Source organism: Salvia splendens, chromosome 8, assembly GCF_004379255.2.
Source record: "Salvia splendens isolate huo1 chromosome 8, SspV2, whole genome shotgun sequence".
Taxonomy (NCBI): domain Eukaryota; kingdom Viridiplantae; phylum Streptophyta; class Magnoliopsida; order Lamiales; family Lamiaceae; genus Salvia; species Salvia splendens.
In genome coordinates, this window is record NC_056039.1 from 16501814 (window position 1) to 16517934 (window position 16121).

The 16121-nt window shown below is 36.8% G+C and overlaps 2 protein-coding genes across 2 annotated transcripts; both read right to left on the reverse strand.

The window, feature by feature from the left end:
* Positions 1–204: 204 nt before the first annotated feature.
* On the reverse strand, positions 205–2599 carry LOC121743464 (CBL-interacting protein kinase 18-like). The gene is made up of 2 exons (XM_042136770.1): positions 2540–2599; positions 205–1742 (listed from the first exon to the last, which is right to left on the reverse strand). Exon 2 carries the CDS (start codon positions 1624–1626, stop codon positions 340–342), a length of 1287 nt encoding a protein of 428 aa, XP_041992704.1. The 5' UTR covers positions 1627–1742; positions 2540–2599; the 3' UTR covers positions 205–339.
* A 1162-nt stretch (positions 2600–3761) lies between these two features.
* Positions 3762–6503, reverse strand: LOC121742924 (WEB family protein At2g40480-like). Its single transcript, XM_042136060.1, has 3 exons — positions 6104–6503; positions 4330–5205; positions 3762–4109 (listed from the first exon to the last, which is right to left on the reverse strand). Exons 1-3 carry the CDS (start codon positions 6248–6250, stop codon positions 3903–3905), a joined length of 1230 nt encoding a protein of 409 aa, XP_041991994.1. The 5' UTR covers positions 6251–6503; the 3' UTR covers positions 3762–3902.
* Positions 6504–16121: the final 9618 nt, after the last annotated feature.

Sequence of the window (16121 nt, forward strand, 5' to 3'; positions counted from 1 at the left end):
AATCAATAAACATCTTTTCCGGTAGAATGGTATTCTTGTAATTTTTAGAAAATTGCCACTTTATATTAGTATAGATAGATAAAGATTTGTTTCTACCATTATGATATTCTTTTAATTTTTAGACAATTGGTAACTTATACAAGTATAGATAGATAAAGATTTGTTTCTAGTATCATTTTAAGCATGATGCTATAACTGGAAAAAAAACAATGAAATCCATGATGTATATACGTTTCAGCCAATATAGTATAGTTGACATACAAACAAGATTTACTATACAAAGGGTGGGTTAGAAATTGTAACAAGAATGTTGGAAGTTAGAGATATATATGGGCATAACTAGTTATGTTGATGCTCACCTAGCCATGACCAAACTATATCCTCAAAGGCAGTTTTTATAGTTTGTCTTAACAAATGCTGATAGTCCATCAAATTACCACTAGATTTTTTTATCTCCACTAAATGGTATGAGGGGCCAATTTCATATATCTCTACCTCAATGGACAATGCATATTTCACACACCCCTCTAGCTTGAACGAACCTCGCTCCTTCTTCATCAGTTTGAACCCCGACTCGTGTGCAACATCCTCAAGCTTTGACACGATGCAAGCAACCGAGCTTGTTGTTGTGAACCGCGCATCCTCTTTCTCGTCCTGACTCACAAACAAACTTGACAAGTCAAATCCACTCGAGAGCGATATGATGTCAAATGCGTTCAAATTATACGGCCTTGCAAGCTCCATGTCGTTAACCTCTAAGGGTATTGTAACAATATTATCCATGTTCGCTTCGTTTGCCACCGGATTTTTGGGAGTCAAGCCTTTGTTGAACCACGGGTGTTCCTTGATTCTTGCAATGGAAATCCTAGTTTTGGGATTTGGATCAAGAATCTTAGACAACAACCTCTTTACTTCAGAAGAGAACCAAGTAGGGCATTTGTAAATACCCTTGGCTATCTTCCTATACATATCCATGAGATTTCTACAATGGAACGGAAGATGGCCCGCTAGCATCACAAATAGTATCACACCACATGACCAAATGTCGGATTTGGCCCCATCATACCCTTTTCTACTTATAACCTCAGGAGAAATATACGCTGGAGTCCCACACGTCGTGTGGAGCAAACCATCCTGTCGTTTAGACTCTGCAAGCGCACTCAAACCAAAATCCGACACCTTCAAGTTCCCATCTTCGTCTAGAAGAAGATTCTCGGGTTTTAAATCACGGTGGTACACGCCTCTATTGTGGCAAAAATCAACAGCACAAATCAATTGTCGGAAGTATGCCCTCGCGGTTTCTTCCTTGATTCTCCCTTTGACAATCCTCTTGAAAAGCTCGCCGCCTTTCGCATATTCCATCACAATGTATACCTTGGTTTTAGTGGCCATGACTTCCTCAAGATGCATTATGTTTTGGTGCCTTACCATATTCATGATGGATATCTCACGTTTGATCTGATTAATGAGCTCAACTTTTCCTATTTTTTGTTTATCAATAACCTTGATCGCCACACTCTGTCCGGTTCTAACATTCCTACCATAGTAAACTTTTGCGAAAGCGCCTTGACCTAACATCCTCCCTACTTCATATTTCTTCATCAATATGTTCTCCTTCGTCTCCATACGCTTGAGCTACGAAACTGCGGTATGCTGCCAGCAGTTTCGTTTCCTCTCTTGTTCAAACGGCCGACATGAACACCTCAACAAGAATATATATCCATGGAGACTAAGGAGAACCTCTACATCAGAATAGATCAAGTAAAAGGCTATTAGTATGTGAAGCCACTCGTATACATGTTGAAGTCACCTCTTTCATTCATCTCAAACAATATTTGACATATTTAATACAGTAGGGTAGTGATAAAATGCAACTTCTATATATTGTACCAACTCCAAACTCCTCAACACAATGTCAACACATTGTAAATTTTCAAGATTTTGATGTCTACACAGTGTCAATACAGTGTCAACTGTTGACACTGATTTCAAGATTTTGATGTCAATTTCAAACTCCTCAACACAGTGTCATCTGTTGACATTTTTTGTTGTTATTTTGTCATCTGTTGACATTTTCTAACGGTTCAAATCATAATTTGGAGTTTATACAATATTTAAAGTTTGCATTGTTTACATCCTTTCAATAGTAAACATAAAGGATTTTTCAAATTCAAAACACATAAATAACACCATTATGCAGAATTTTTTAGACAAATTATCTGAAAACGATAATGTTAATCTTTTGCTAATCCATTGAACGCACATTTACTCTCAAATAACCTATTTGATTACAATAAATTTGAGATAAAAAATGCCCTAAGATGTCCTGTTGCAAGATAAAAAAATGTCATATTTATCTAACACAAGATAAAAAAATGTCATAAGAAATTATGTAGCATTTTTAGAAACGTTGCAGTATCGATTTCTCGAGACGCCATATTCATGCAATAATCCTAAAATTTCTATCCATTCAAAAAGATGTTTGCAGGAATCCTAAATGGAAGAAAACATAAAATGGGGTTGTTAATAGAGATGGTACCTTGATGAAGATTGAAGCAGAGAGAGCTTCGGGTCGGTAGGATCCAAAGCCACAGAAAAGAATGTTGAGGTGAGCACATTTTTGCGCTTGTTGGTATATAGATATGGATGAATACAAACTAAACTATTTAAGGAATGTGTTTATGTTTCTTGCATATAGTAAAACAAAGTATCATTTCAAATAATATTTACTTTTAATTTTAATAGCATTGAATATCTACTTATGACATTATAAAATTTTTGCCTACGATGTTCAAACTTAATATATGAAAGTACTCATGAAAATATACTCTCTCCGTCCTTTAAATTTTGTCACATTTTTCCATTTCCATTCGTCCAACAAAATTTGTCACATTTCACTTTTTACTATTTTTTATAGTGGATCCCATTTTCATCTAACTCATTCCAACTCATATTTTATTGTAAAACTAATATATAAAGTAGGATCTATTTTCTACTAACTTTTTTCAACTCACTTTTCATTATATTTCTTAAAATCCGTGTTCGGTCAAAGTGCGACAACATTTAAGGGACATAGCACTGGCCATTGAAGATCGTCATGATATCTACGGTTTAGATTATTTGTAGTTTAATTTACATTAGCATGTGATGTAGTTCCAGCAATAGACGCCAACAACATAAAAAACATGCCAAAAATATTCTGTGTCAAAATGGATTGCATTAAGGCGTGTTCAAGTTCATAGAAATACCAAGAAATGAGCTGAAATCTTGACAAATTGTGGTGTTCAAATTCCTTTGTTGAATTCTGTTCAGCCCTAGTATGTAATATGGACCCGCACTATTTACCATGTAAATGCGCTGAAATCAATTCTCTCAAAATTGGTGGTTTTTAAAACCCACGTGAAATCAGGACCGAGAATTGAAGCCAATTTTCCTTCTTTACCCCTCCAAAATTTTCGTTTTGGGCAGGAGGTGGTGGATTGCCAAAAAATATTGAGGGCTTTTTGGGCATTCATTGTAGATATGCCTCATATAGTTGCGCCCTACATACCCAAATCTGAACTCATATCTGGTTACTTAAACAGCCGAAATGAAAATCTTATATGTGGGCCCTACCATCTCAAATCTCATCCCAAATTAATTACTCAACCATTGCATTTAACCACTTAGTTGCATCACAACTTCAAATAACCTTTTCAATTAATAAATTTGAGTATAAATTTAGTTGCATTCAAATGTGTGGTGATCCCAACTCAAAAGTGTATTTTGACCAAGAAACTGAGATTGCAAATAACTCGAGCACAAGTAGAATGATATACTACTACTAGATATGTCACACAGAAAAATCCCAAGAAGCACCCAACATAGTAATAGAAAAAAATGGTTCCAAACAATACGAGGCACTAAGATGGCGAAGTCTTTTTCTTGGTAGGAATTGGCACTTGAATAAACCCAAATTTCTTCCTCTGAATGAAGTATTGCTTATGCACACTCCCTTGTCCTCCATCACCACTCTTACTCGGATGCAGAATAAGCTTGCTCTGTTCCCTCAGCATCTGGCTCAACGACACATGATGCCTCTCCCTCATCACTTGGTCTTCTTCCACCCACTGCAACAAAAGACCATTTTTTAATGCATTTAAGGATACTTATTTAAACGTCCTTATTGTTGGTATCCCAACTAAAATTAGAGGGCGTAAATGGAAGCATCCTAAAAAAATAAAAGATTAAGTTCTTTTGCATCCTAAATTGTTGTTGGTTTTTAAAAATTTTAATTGCGTGTCAATTTTTATGTCCCTAAAAATTAAGTTTTTTTGTAGTGACCACCACCTTCCCGCTACTCAGCACGTCCGCCATCGACCTCATCTCCTTTTTCTGATTCCTCTCCCCTCCCCCGCGCGAGCTCCTCAGCTTGAACTTGGCAAAGCCACGCTGCACACGTGTCCTCGAGAAGCTATCCTCTATCACCACATTGGTGTCATGCGAGAACTCCGAGGATTTGCTCTCATCCTCGGATTTCTCGACAACGGGGGGAGCCCCTTGAAGGTCAATGAATTTGGTGGTGCAGAGCTGATCGGCACGCTTGGCCTTCTGAGACAGGGCTTTGTATTCCTCGAAGGAGAGCGTGATCCCCTGGCAGTGGTTGGCTCGGGCTCGGGCGATGGCCTCTACCGCCTTGGCCGCGTCCTCCATCTTCTTGGCGGCGTTGAGCCTCATCTCGGCCATCCGGATGCAATCCTTAGTGCGCTCTATCTCCGCCATCGCCTCCATCACCTCGTACCTTGAGGCCTCCGTCATCTTCTTGAACTGCTCTGCCTCGAACGTGATCCCCTGCTCGCGGTTCGATTGCTCTTGCATTTGCACCATGTTTGCCCTGTGAAGCAAAATTTGATCTTTTCTTAGATTCTTGTTGAGGGACTCGACAGAGGCTTCAATTGCCGCGAGATCAACCGACGTTTTGCTCAGGTTCAGCTTCGCTCGGTTGAGCTCGCGGAACATGAGCCCGGGCGAGGGCCACGCCGGGTTCTCGTCGATGAAGGACGGGAGGTCCGGGATGAGATTGAGTTTGAGGTCTTGGACGAATCTCTTTGCTGCCTCGAGCTCGTTCAAGACGCTCAGTGTTTGCTGCGCTTTCATTATAAGATCTCTCTCCAGTTGCACCGCTTGTTCCTCGATCTTCTCCGCATCGAACCCCTCGGTATTGTGCTGCAACCATCACAAATATAGTCAGTGTCACAAGTTGAACCGGCATGAGTTTTAAGAAATGTAAAGAAAAGTGGGTCGAATAAGTCAGTGGATTGTGTATTCTACTTTTATGTACACCTTTCGTCCAATAGAAGTCGCCCATATTTCCTTTTTCGTTCGTCACATAGAAATAGCCCATATCTATTTGTGGTTACCTTTTTCTCCGCTCTTTTATAATTCATCATTTATAAGTCTCACTATCCACTATACAATTTCATTTATATTTTTTATTCTCTTTTACCTTACCAAGCGACCTATTTCTATGGGACTTTAAGGGAGTATTAGTTTTATATTTCCTCAGTTCCATAGAAATAAGCTAATCGAGATGACACGAGTTTTAATATGTAATTGTTAAAGTAAAAGGAAATGAGGAAAGGTAGTTGAAATAATGTTATGGAAGGTGAGACGCATAAATGATAAAGTAAAAGAGAAAAAAATAAGATTTTCATAAATGGATATAGACTATTTTCATGAGACAGATGAAAAAGGAAATTCGGTCTATTTCTATGGAATCGAGGAAGTAATAAAATGTGGTGACATAAAGTTAGTGGAATGTGGGGTCATGACAAAAAAAAACAGATGTGACAAGTATTGATGAACGGACTGAAAAGGAAATAAATGACGAGTAACGGTGGATTAAAAGTAAACTAGAACTCCTAATTTATTCTAGCAACTTTTTAATTTGAAAGCTAAATTCTTGTTGGAACTAATCAATGTATCTCCTTTTCAATCATCCAATATGAGAAACATGGTTTTCCACTTTTACATGATTAACTCATTCAAATAAATCCTACACAAACACATAAAACATCAAACTAACATTATAGCAAAAGAAACAAGAAAGAAGAGAAGCAATTACACTGGGGAGATCAGCTAAGTGAGGAGGAATCCAAGGGCCGCTGCCGCCGAAGTGGTCGACCGCCTCCTTGACAGACTCGAACGGCGGAGATGTGTCGATTTCTACCCGGGGGTCGATGATCTTTTTGGTATCGGCTGCTTCTGCCATATTATGGAGTGTGTTTTGAGTGAGGAACTTGGAATTCAGAGAAATGGAATGTTCGTTAACAAGTGCGGGAATATATGGAGAAAGAGGCGATTATTGGGATTGGGATTGGAATTGAAATAAATGAGCATGATTGCAATCATGGTGTTTTGGGGTAAAACAAGGGACCATGTATAAAGGATACGAAAATTTCTGGGATTCTATTTCCATATTATACTAAGCTGTATAGTACTGTACATTTGATTAAAGTGAATTCTGATTAAAAAGAGAAATTTAGGACCATTTGCTTTTAGAATTGTAGAACAAGAGAGAGAGAGAGCGTGCTTAATTTGAAGCCTGTGAGTGCGTGCTCAGTGGTCACGTGTACTAGCATGTAGTATTGTGCTTTGCCTTCGACCAAGGGATTATTGAGACTATTGATTACACATGACAATTCATTTCAACAACATATCACTATGTCTCATTAAAAATAAAATATTTCATGTTTCAAAATGCTATTATAATTATACGTGCCTTCACAAATAGTCCCTATATTTCAACAAATGTTCCATATTAATTGGATGTGTATTTCTAGCACTAATTGCAGAAAGACACAATGACGATCCCAAACTCAGGTGCCCCTATAGATTTCCGAGAGTTTGGATATCGACATGCTCAACCGCCACAAACAAATTAATGATGCCTCCAAGGTGGACCCCATAAAAAAAATTGGAGACGCACCAACTTGTTCTAGAACTGAGTTATTTTTAACAAAATTAATTTGTAGGACTTGTATTTTTTCTTATAAATTTTAATAAACAAGTCATTATTTATATTGTTATGAATTTCAATTTACAATTGAAAAGTGCAAATTAATTGAAAAGTGCAAATTAATTGGAGATGAACGGCCAGAACGTAGAAGGATGATCACATGTAGTGTTGTGACCTGATTGGCTGATGCACAAAAAACTGAGAATGATGATATGGCAAGGAAAGTCATGACCAGAGAGATAGAGAGCATAGAGAGAGGTTCAGGTATCCATTGCATTTTGCTATTTTTGTACATTTTACAAAATTTGTCCACGCTCATTTTTGGAAATATTTGTATAACTAATTCCTTGCATATCATCTTATTTATAGTATATTATATCGTTTGAGCTTACAACTAAACAATAATGTGTACCTTACTATCTATTGATATTATTTTGGTTACTTTTATTTTTTTCTCTTTCACTTATCAATTTGGAATTAAAATTTATTCATCCTTAAAAATTTATATTTTTAGAGAATAAATTGAAAATTATGTTAGTTTCAATTAATAGAAAAGAACATGAAACACCCAATTAACACATGCAGAACACTATTACAGTATACTTCTGAATTAATATATTCAATCTAATTATCAAAATTGTACTACTAATAATTTTTCTTAGAGGATTTATTCTCTCTAACTATTTTGAATCAAGTGAGTTTGTTAGAGTGGGATCAGGGGTGGGGCCCGTGCTATTGTGTAATTGGTGCGAGAATGACAATGCTATACCATCTATTTGATTTTGACCAAAGTTACAAAAGCACACAATAAAGGAACCATATCACAATTCACTTTGTTATTTCATTATTAGCAACACTATCAAATGGGATTTAACATATTCCGTGATTGCGGAGATTTTTTATTTTTATTGAAATGGCACCATTTGTAATTGGTGTGGAATTGTTTATTGAAATAAATGTATTTAGTGACAGACGCAGGATTTTAGTATTGGGGTCCAAATTAATGTTAACAATTGTCGTATATCTTTTTGATCAACCATGGCAAAAATAATTCTAACGTGAACAATCAATAACTAAGATAGTTATACACAATGTGAGATAAATAATTTGAGATCGAATAATATAAATTAAAGATACATACCTATTGATATGTCGGTGTTAAAAATAATCAAAGAATATATATTTTTTTAAATCAAAATATAATTTTAAATTAAAATGTACTAATATTATATTATATATATGCATAATTATAGGATTAGAGAACAAATTTTTTACTCGTAGATTGTAAAAAAATTATTTAGCGATCCTACAATAACAATATTTACACAAATGAAAAAAATTGCACAAAATTACTATAGTAAAATGAAAGCATAAATAAATAAATTACTAGCTCTTGAATTAATTTAACTTGATGAAATCTATTAATATGAAAAAATATAAATAAATTACTAGTAGCTAATGAATAACTAGTGAATAAAGAATCAATTAAGTGGTAAATAGTAGGTTACTACTATCTTCGATTACTACGTAAATAGCTATCTTTCAGAAATAAAAAATTCGCAAGATGCGGGACCCCAGCTGCAAGTAGCGCAGCGAACCATCTACGCTACATATACCCATTTGTTGATTAATGTATGAATATAATGTATATATGGATATTTCAGATGGTTGGGGGTTTCATGTATAAGAAATGTAAAATCAAACATGGAGGAATAATTCTCAATAGATAAAATGGAGAAAAATATATTTCTCATTCAACAAAAACTTAAACTTACAAATGAGGGAAAACTATCTATTTATAGTTCTATGCAACACATTATATGCATGTGCACGAGAACATGCTAGCACATGGACTTGATCCTACACAATCAAACCCTTATAACTAACTCTAACGGTCGACTTATTTGCTAGCTCACTCCCACGTGTTTCTCTTTATTCTTCACGTTGATCTTCGCTGCTGCATTCTTCAATATCCCACCTCAAGATGGACTGTACAAGCTTTTGAAGTTCATCTTGGTCAAGACACCATGAAAAGCCACTGCACCGAGAGGTTGAGTGAAGATGTCGGCAAGTTGCAGTGTATTTCGAATGTGCATGGGTTTGATGATCCCTTCCAGAAACTTCTCTCTCACTGTATGACAATCAATCTCAATATGTTTGGTGCGCTCATGAAACACCGGATTAGAACAAATATGCACTGCTGCTTGATTATCGCAGTACAAAGGAATAACTCTCCTTCTCACTATTCCAAAATCTCCAAGCAATGTTGTTGTCCATACCACCTCACAACTGGCTTGAGCCATGGCCCTATACTCTGCCTCTGCTGATAATCTTGAGATGGTGTGTTGTTTCTTGGCTCTCCAAGATATCAAAGAAGTCCCCAGAAATAGGCAATACCCAGTCATCGATCTGCGGGTGTCAGGGCATGCAGCCCAATCTGCATCAGAGAAAATGCTCAAGGTAGGTTCAGCATCTTTAGAGTAGAAGAGGCCATGTCCAGGAGTCCCTTTGATGTATCTGAGAATCTTCTCAGCTGCTATCCAATGTTCCTCACACGGTTTGGACACATATTGGTTGAGCTTGTGCACTTCAAAGGTTATATCTGGTCTAGTGATGCATAAATACAGGAGTCTACCAATCAATCTCCTATACTTTGAGGACTCTGCCATTACTTCTCTAGCCTCTTGTCCCAGCTGTTTAGCACAGGATCCATGGGAACTGATGAGGGTTTACATCCCATTAAACCTGTCTCTCTCAATAGATCCATTGCATATTTTCTTTGAGATATAAGGATCCCATCTTTGCTTCTGGCAATCTCCAAACCAAGAAAATACTTTGGAATGCCTAAGTCCTTAAACTTGAAGTGTTGAGCTAAGAACTTCTTAAAGTTCTCAATCTCTCTTTTATCACTTATATCTACCAAAATGTCATCAACATACACCACAATGCCAAAGAAATTGGAGCTGCTTTTCTTATAGAAAAATGAATGATCTGAGGCTGACTGTTGAAGACCAAAACCACTCAGAACTTGTGATAATTTCAGGTACCATTGTCTAGATGCCTGCTTCAGACCATATAGGGACTTTTTAAGTCTGCAAACAAGCTTAGTTCCTGGTTTACATTCGACCCCCTCAACAGACAGCCTAGGTTGAAGGTTCATATATATTTCTTCTTCCAAATCTCCATACAAGAAGACATTGTTAATATCCAAATGGCAGAGATCCCAACCATAAATAGCTGCAAGTGCTAATATGAATTTCATTGTGGTGAGTTTTGCCACAGGAGAGAAAGTATCAAGGAAGTCCACACCCTCTAACTGTGTGTACCCCTTAGCAACAAGTCTTGCTTTGTATCTTTCTACAGATCCATCAACATGAAACTTTACTTTAAACACCCATTTACAGTCGATTGGGATCTTTCCTGGTGGTAAACTTGTGATGTACCAAGTTTCAGTTTTGTTCAAACAGCCAGTTCATCTTGAATGGCCATATGCCATTCTGGAATTAGAGCAGCTTGGGAGTAAGTAGCTGGATCAAACACTGCAGTCATCAGAATGACATATCGAAGATAGGTTGGGGAAAGATTTGACAGAGTGAAGTAGGAAGATATGGGATATGGAGTGGCTGAGGAAATTGAGTTGCACAAGTAGTCAGTCAGATGAGATGGAGGAACTACTTGTCTCCCAGTTCTGGTAGTGATGGGAGCAGGTTGAGTGTTTTGTGGAAGTATGAAGAGGTCAGAAGTTGTATTTGGTGCGGCTGAACTTTGTGCGGCTGAATTTTGTGTATCCGAATTTTGTACGGCTGAATTTTGTGATGTGTTTGGTGAGGCAGATAAGTGAGTATGTGGGAAAGAAGATGGAGTGAGATGAGAGTAAGGAAAAATGGTTTCATGAAACACAACATTGCAGGTGATTAATTCTTGCATGGTGTCTATATCGAGGACTTTATAGCCTTTATAACCTGATGGATATCCCAAAAATATGCATTTTGAGGCTCTTGGTGAAAATTTATCTCTGCCTCTATGAAGAGTGGAGGCATAGCACAAACAACCAAAGACTTTTAGGTAGGAAGAAGAAGGCTGTTTATTGTATAGAATGTGGAAAGGAGTACTGTTTTCAGGTAAAACAGATGATGGAGTTCTGTTTATTAGGTAAGCTGCAGTCAAAATACAATCTCCCTAGAATTGAACAGGTAAGTGAGATTGAAAAAGAAGGCTTCTAGCAACATTCAAGAGGTGTTGATGTTTTCTCTGAACTCTAGCATTTTGCTGAGGAGTTTCAACACATGAATGCTGCAATATAGTTCCAAACTGAGTGTATAGGGAGGGGATGGAAAACTCTGGAGCATTATCAGTTCGAATCACTTTTATTTTCTTTGAGAATTGAGTGTGAACAGTGGTGAAGAACTGGACAAGAATGTCTTTGACATCAGATTTGTGTTTCATCAAAAAGTTCCAAACAAATCTAGATGCATCATCAACTATTGTGAGGAAATAGTGAAAGCCTTCTGTGGTGCAAGGGTTAAAAGGTCCCCAGACATCACAATGAATAAAATCAAAAGGATCAACTGATATAGATTCTGAAGATGAAAAAGCTAAGTGTTTCTGTTTGGCTAAAGGACAAATGTCACAAACAGAGAGATTTTTATTTGGTAATTGAAGTATTTCTGAGATACATTTGAGTTTATTTATGGAGGGATGTCCCAATCTCATATGCCAAGTATAAATAGAAACACAGAATTCACAATAGGAATGGAAACTGAGGTATTAGAAGTAGTACCAGAATCAACGATGAGAGTGTATAGGTTGCCAACACGTCTACCCTTCCCAATCAAAGTCCCCTGTGAAGTTTCCTGAATGGTGAGGGAATCATGAGTGAAATTAACAATGCAAGGTAGGGAAGTAGTTAGGGAACTGACAGAGATGAGATTGAAAGTGAAAGAGGGAACACAAAGGACAAAGGATAGAGTGATGGAAGGTGTGAGGTGAATAATGCCTATATGTGTTACTTTGGTTGTTCCACCATTAGGCAAATTCACAAAAGCATCATTTATTGGCGAAGATGAATGAAAAAGAGATAGATTGCAACAAACATGATGTGTAGCACCAGTATCTATCAGCCATGAAGGAGATGAAGATATATTTACTACAAAAGGAGTGAAGGAGATAGTGCCAGTAAATTGAGATTGAGGTTGTTGTGGAGCTGTTATCTGAGATGAAGATGTTGAGGAATGTATGACTGCGGCTGAAATATTTTTTGGTGATGGTAAAGGAAGTTAAGGAGGATTCGATATGCTAAGCTGAGATTGCAGAAGTGTCATGAGTTGCTGACATTGCTCCATAGTTGAGCTCAGAGAACCTGCTGAAACTGCAGAATTTCCAGCAGCATTAGAAGTAGCTTTATCACCATAATCAGCTAGGTTATCATCCACTAGATTCACAGATCTAGGCTGCACCGAATCCTTATACACAGGCTTTCTCCTTCCACGGCCAAAACTAGGAGGAAAATCATGCAAAACAAAGCATCGATCAATAGTGTGGTTATTTTTACCACAATGAGTACACAATCTTCCTCTGCCAAAGGAGGAAGAAGCAGCATTTCCAGCAAAAAGTAGCTCACTGGAGGAATGAGAAGGAGGATTATAACTATGATCGATGTTTCTCTGTCTCTCTTCCTACACAACAATAGAAAAAGCCTTTGATAGTGATGGTAGAGGCACCATAGATAAGATGCTAGATCTGACTTGAGAGAAAGAAGGATTGAGTCCGATGAGGAATTGCATAGTACAATCTTCCTCTTGAGAAGCTTACCACCTTCGCGCGCTATGGCAATGACATGTAGAACAAGTGCACCATGCGATCGGCTGGAAATGCTTAAATTCATCTCATACGATCCTCAGATTAGTGAAGTAGGTGCTAACATCATTCTGACCTTGAGTAAGATTCATGATTTGTTGGCGGGGCTGATAAGATCGCGTCGAATCTGCTACAGAGAACCGATCGCGCAGATCTGACCAGATCTCATATGCGCTATCCAGATACATCACGCTTGAGCAAATCTGCGGTGAGATCGAATTCCTAAGCCATGACACAACCATACTGTTGCATCTAATTCATGCTGAGCGTAGAAGATGATCATCATCTGGTCGAAGGAGATCACCATTGACAAACGACGGCTTATTTTTGGCCAATAATGCGGTAGTGACCGATCTACTCTAAACGATGTAGTTTGATCCGGTGAGAACTTGAGAAACTAGTTGCAAGCTCAGATTATCGCTTGGATGTAGGTAGTAAGAACTTGAATTATCTTTAAAATGTGGTTGACTGCTGCTTGCATATCCACCATTGTTGTTGCTTGTGTTGCGAGGAGCCATTTCAGATTCAAAAGAGGAATAAAAAAAGAAGAAGCGGAAGCTATGTGATTTTCACTGATACCGTATAAGAAATGTAAAATCAAACATGTAGGAATAATTCTCAATATAGAGATAAAATGGAGAAAAAGATATTTCTCATTCAACAAAATCTCAAACTTACAAATGGGGGAAAACTATCTATTTATAGTTCTATGCAACACACTATACGCATGTGCACGAGAACATGCTAACACATGGACTTGATCCTACACAATCAAACCTTATAACTAACTCTAATGGTCGACTTATTTGCTAGCTCACTCCCACGTGTTTCTCTTTATTCTTCACGTTGATCTTCGCTGCTGCATTCTTTATTACCATGGAACCCCATGCCCCAATGTGGGTCCGCATGTATTGATTTCAATCGTGAAACTCGAATTCGTATCCTAGTTGTATAATGTCAAGTCTATTAGGTCTTAATATGCATTTTTTTAAGGAAATGCAAATAAATTGATTCCCCCACTAGTTGTAGAGGCGAGTAACGTTCAATCGAATCGTGTCAGTAATTTTATTTCATTCAATTCAGTTTTAAACCTATTCATTTCGCTTGAATGATATTTATGAATTATTTTCCAATCATTAAAGTAAATTATAATGTACACGTTACGGTTTGAAAAAAATGGTACAAAACCTTCGACATTAATTTGGAGTGATACAATGATGACTCAAGCCAAACCTTGATTCGACTCATTCAACACGATATGTATGAGACAAGTTTGAGTTGTCACTCACTGATATGTTGTTGAACTCTTGCTAAAGTCAGTGGTTGTAAAAGTGGATCACTCACCTCTTAAAGGCATTACAAAGGGTGATTATCCAATAATATATGGATAGAACATGATTATCAATAAGTCAATATGAGATAAGAATGAGGTTTTTTTGACACGCCCCGCACATGTGGGCCAAAATTCATATCGGACATGGGAGCATGCAAAGATATTTACATCGACTTGGGTGCTTTGACACCAAGTAAAAGTAGGCCCCTTTAAAAAGACAAGTAAAGAGGTGAGGGACACATTTTTATATAGTATCAGATTAGACTCAAATCGATAAGGTCTTAACGGAATGCATGATCCATTTCTACATTTACTTCCTCGTTCTCAAGGAAGATGATCATTCTTTGGGCGACACGAGATTTTATGTAACTTTATCTCTACTTTTGAATTGAAATGTTTCGAATTTATTTTTGGGTTGAGCGCGAGCTGGAGAGTCCCTCAACTCCGGCTCGTATTTATAGCAAAAGATTAATCACTTTTCCTAAAAAGGGTGTAAAAATTTAAAAGAATTTATTTTATTCCAACAAAAGAATTACCAAAGGTTCACTTTTGTTTTCCCCTTTTTCCATGTCACTGCCTTTTTTGCCTTTCTCTTTTGTGTGCTGTCATTATTACATCCTTCCTTTAACCTTTATTTCCTACTGCACATCATTTGAGTTTGTGTGTCTGACGTCTAGTACGGAATATATCCATATATATCTCGAGTTTAATTCGGTTAACCTGCATTTTCTTATTCCAAAATTTGAATAGTTAACAATCAATCATATTTATTGGGGAGACTTTGTTTTGATTCTACAAAAAGTGTAATGAAATATTTCCACAATCGGCAGGTTGTTAATTGAGTTTATATATCTAACATCTTCTTTAGTTACAAAAATAGGATTTTATGCAATGTAAACACGGAAGGGTTGTTCGGTTAGCAGGATTATATCTCGGGATTAAATATGTAGTATGTTTGGTTCATGAGATTCAGTCATACAACTTAATCCTAAATGAATAATCATACAACTTAATCCTAAATGAATAATCATGGGATAATTATTCATAGCTAATCCCCACTAAAATAATCTCATTATATCTTAGTACTATTTTATCTAAGAAACCGAAAGACAGCTTATCTTATATATCCACACCGTTAATGAATGGGTAATGCCATATTCCAATTACAGTTTGGCTTCATGAATTCGAAATAAAAGGATCTTCTGATAAATTATCAGCTTATATAAAAGGGCATATATTTCATGTAAATTACCATAACTAATCGGTTGCCTAATTGACAAGGCTATAATTTCTCGTTATATGATCATTGAAAAATATCATTTGTTTCTAGAAACTCGTAATAATATTTTCATATCAACAATCTCAAGACCAATTCATCTAAAAAAGTTACTAATGAAATGTTTCACTTTATTGCAAAAATAATTGTTCCACCAGCAATGCTATGATCATCACTTTTGATATTCCAACCTATTATTGAAATTAAGCAAGTCGATATCGTTGTCCATTACTACATTTCCCTGATTTTAAGATAATACTTACAGTATGCGGCTTAAGTGGAAATAAAAATATAATTTCAAGTCGATATCGTTGTCCAATACTACATTTCCCTGATTTTAAGATAATACTTACAGTATGCGGCTTAAGTGGAAATAAAAATATAAAAGGTGATTTTATCAAACCATACATACAAAATGTTTCAAGTGTTAGATTAAAATGAATGATTAACTCCGATACAAAGATACACTAACTGGGCGTAGTACAACCCAATGAGGAATAGAGAAATTAAATGGAAAATAAATTGAATTGAAATTACAAAGAAGAATTCGAAACAATAAACCGTAAAGATGTTAGCCGAGTCGACGAGTCATCTTTCCGCAAGACGAGATACGCCCCGGTAGTGCTCTCGGTTTGGCGTGTCGTCCCCAAAGATAAAAC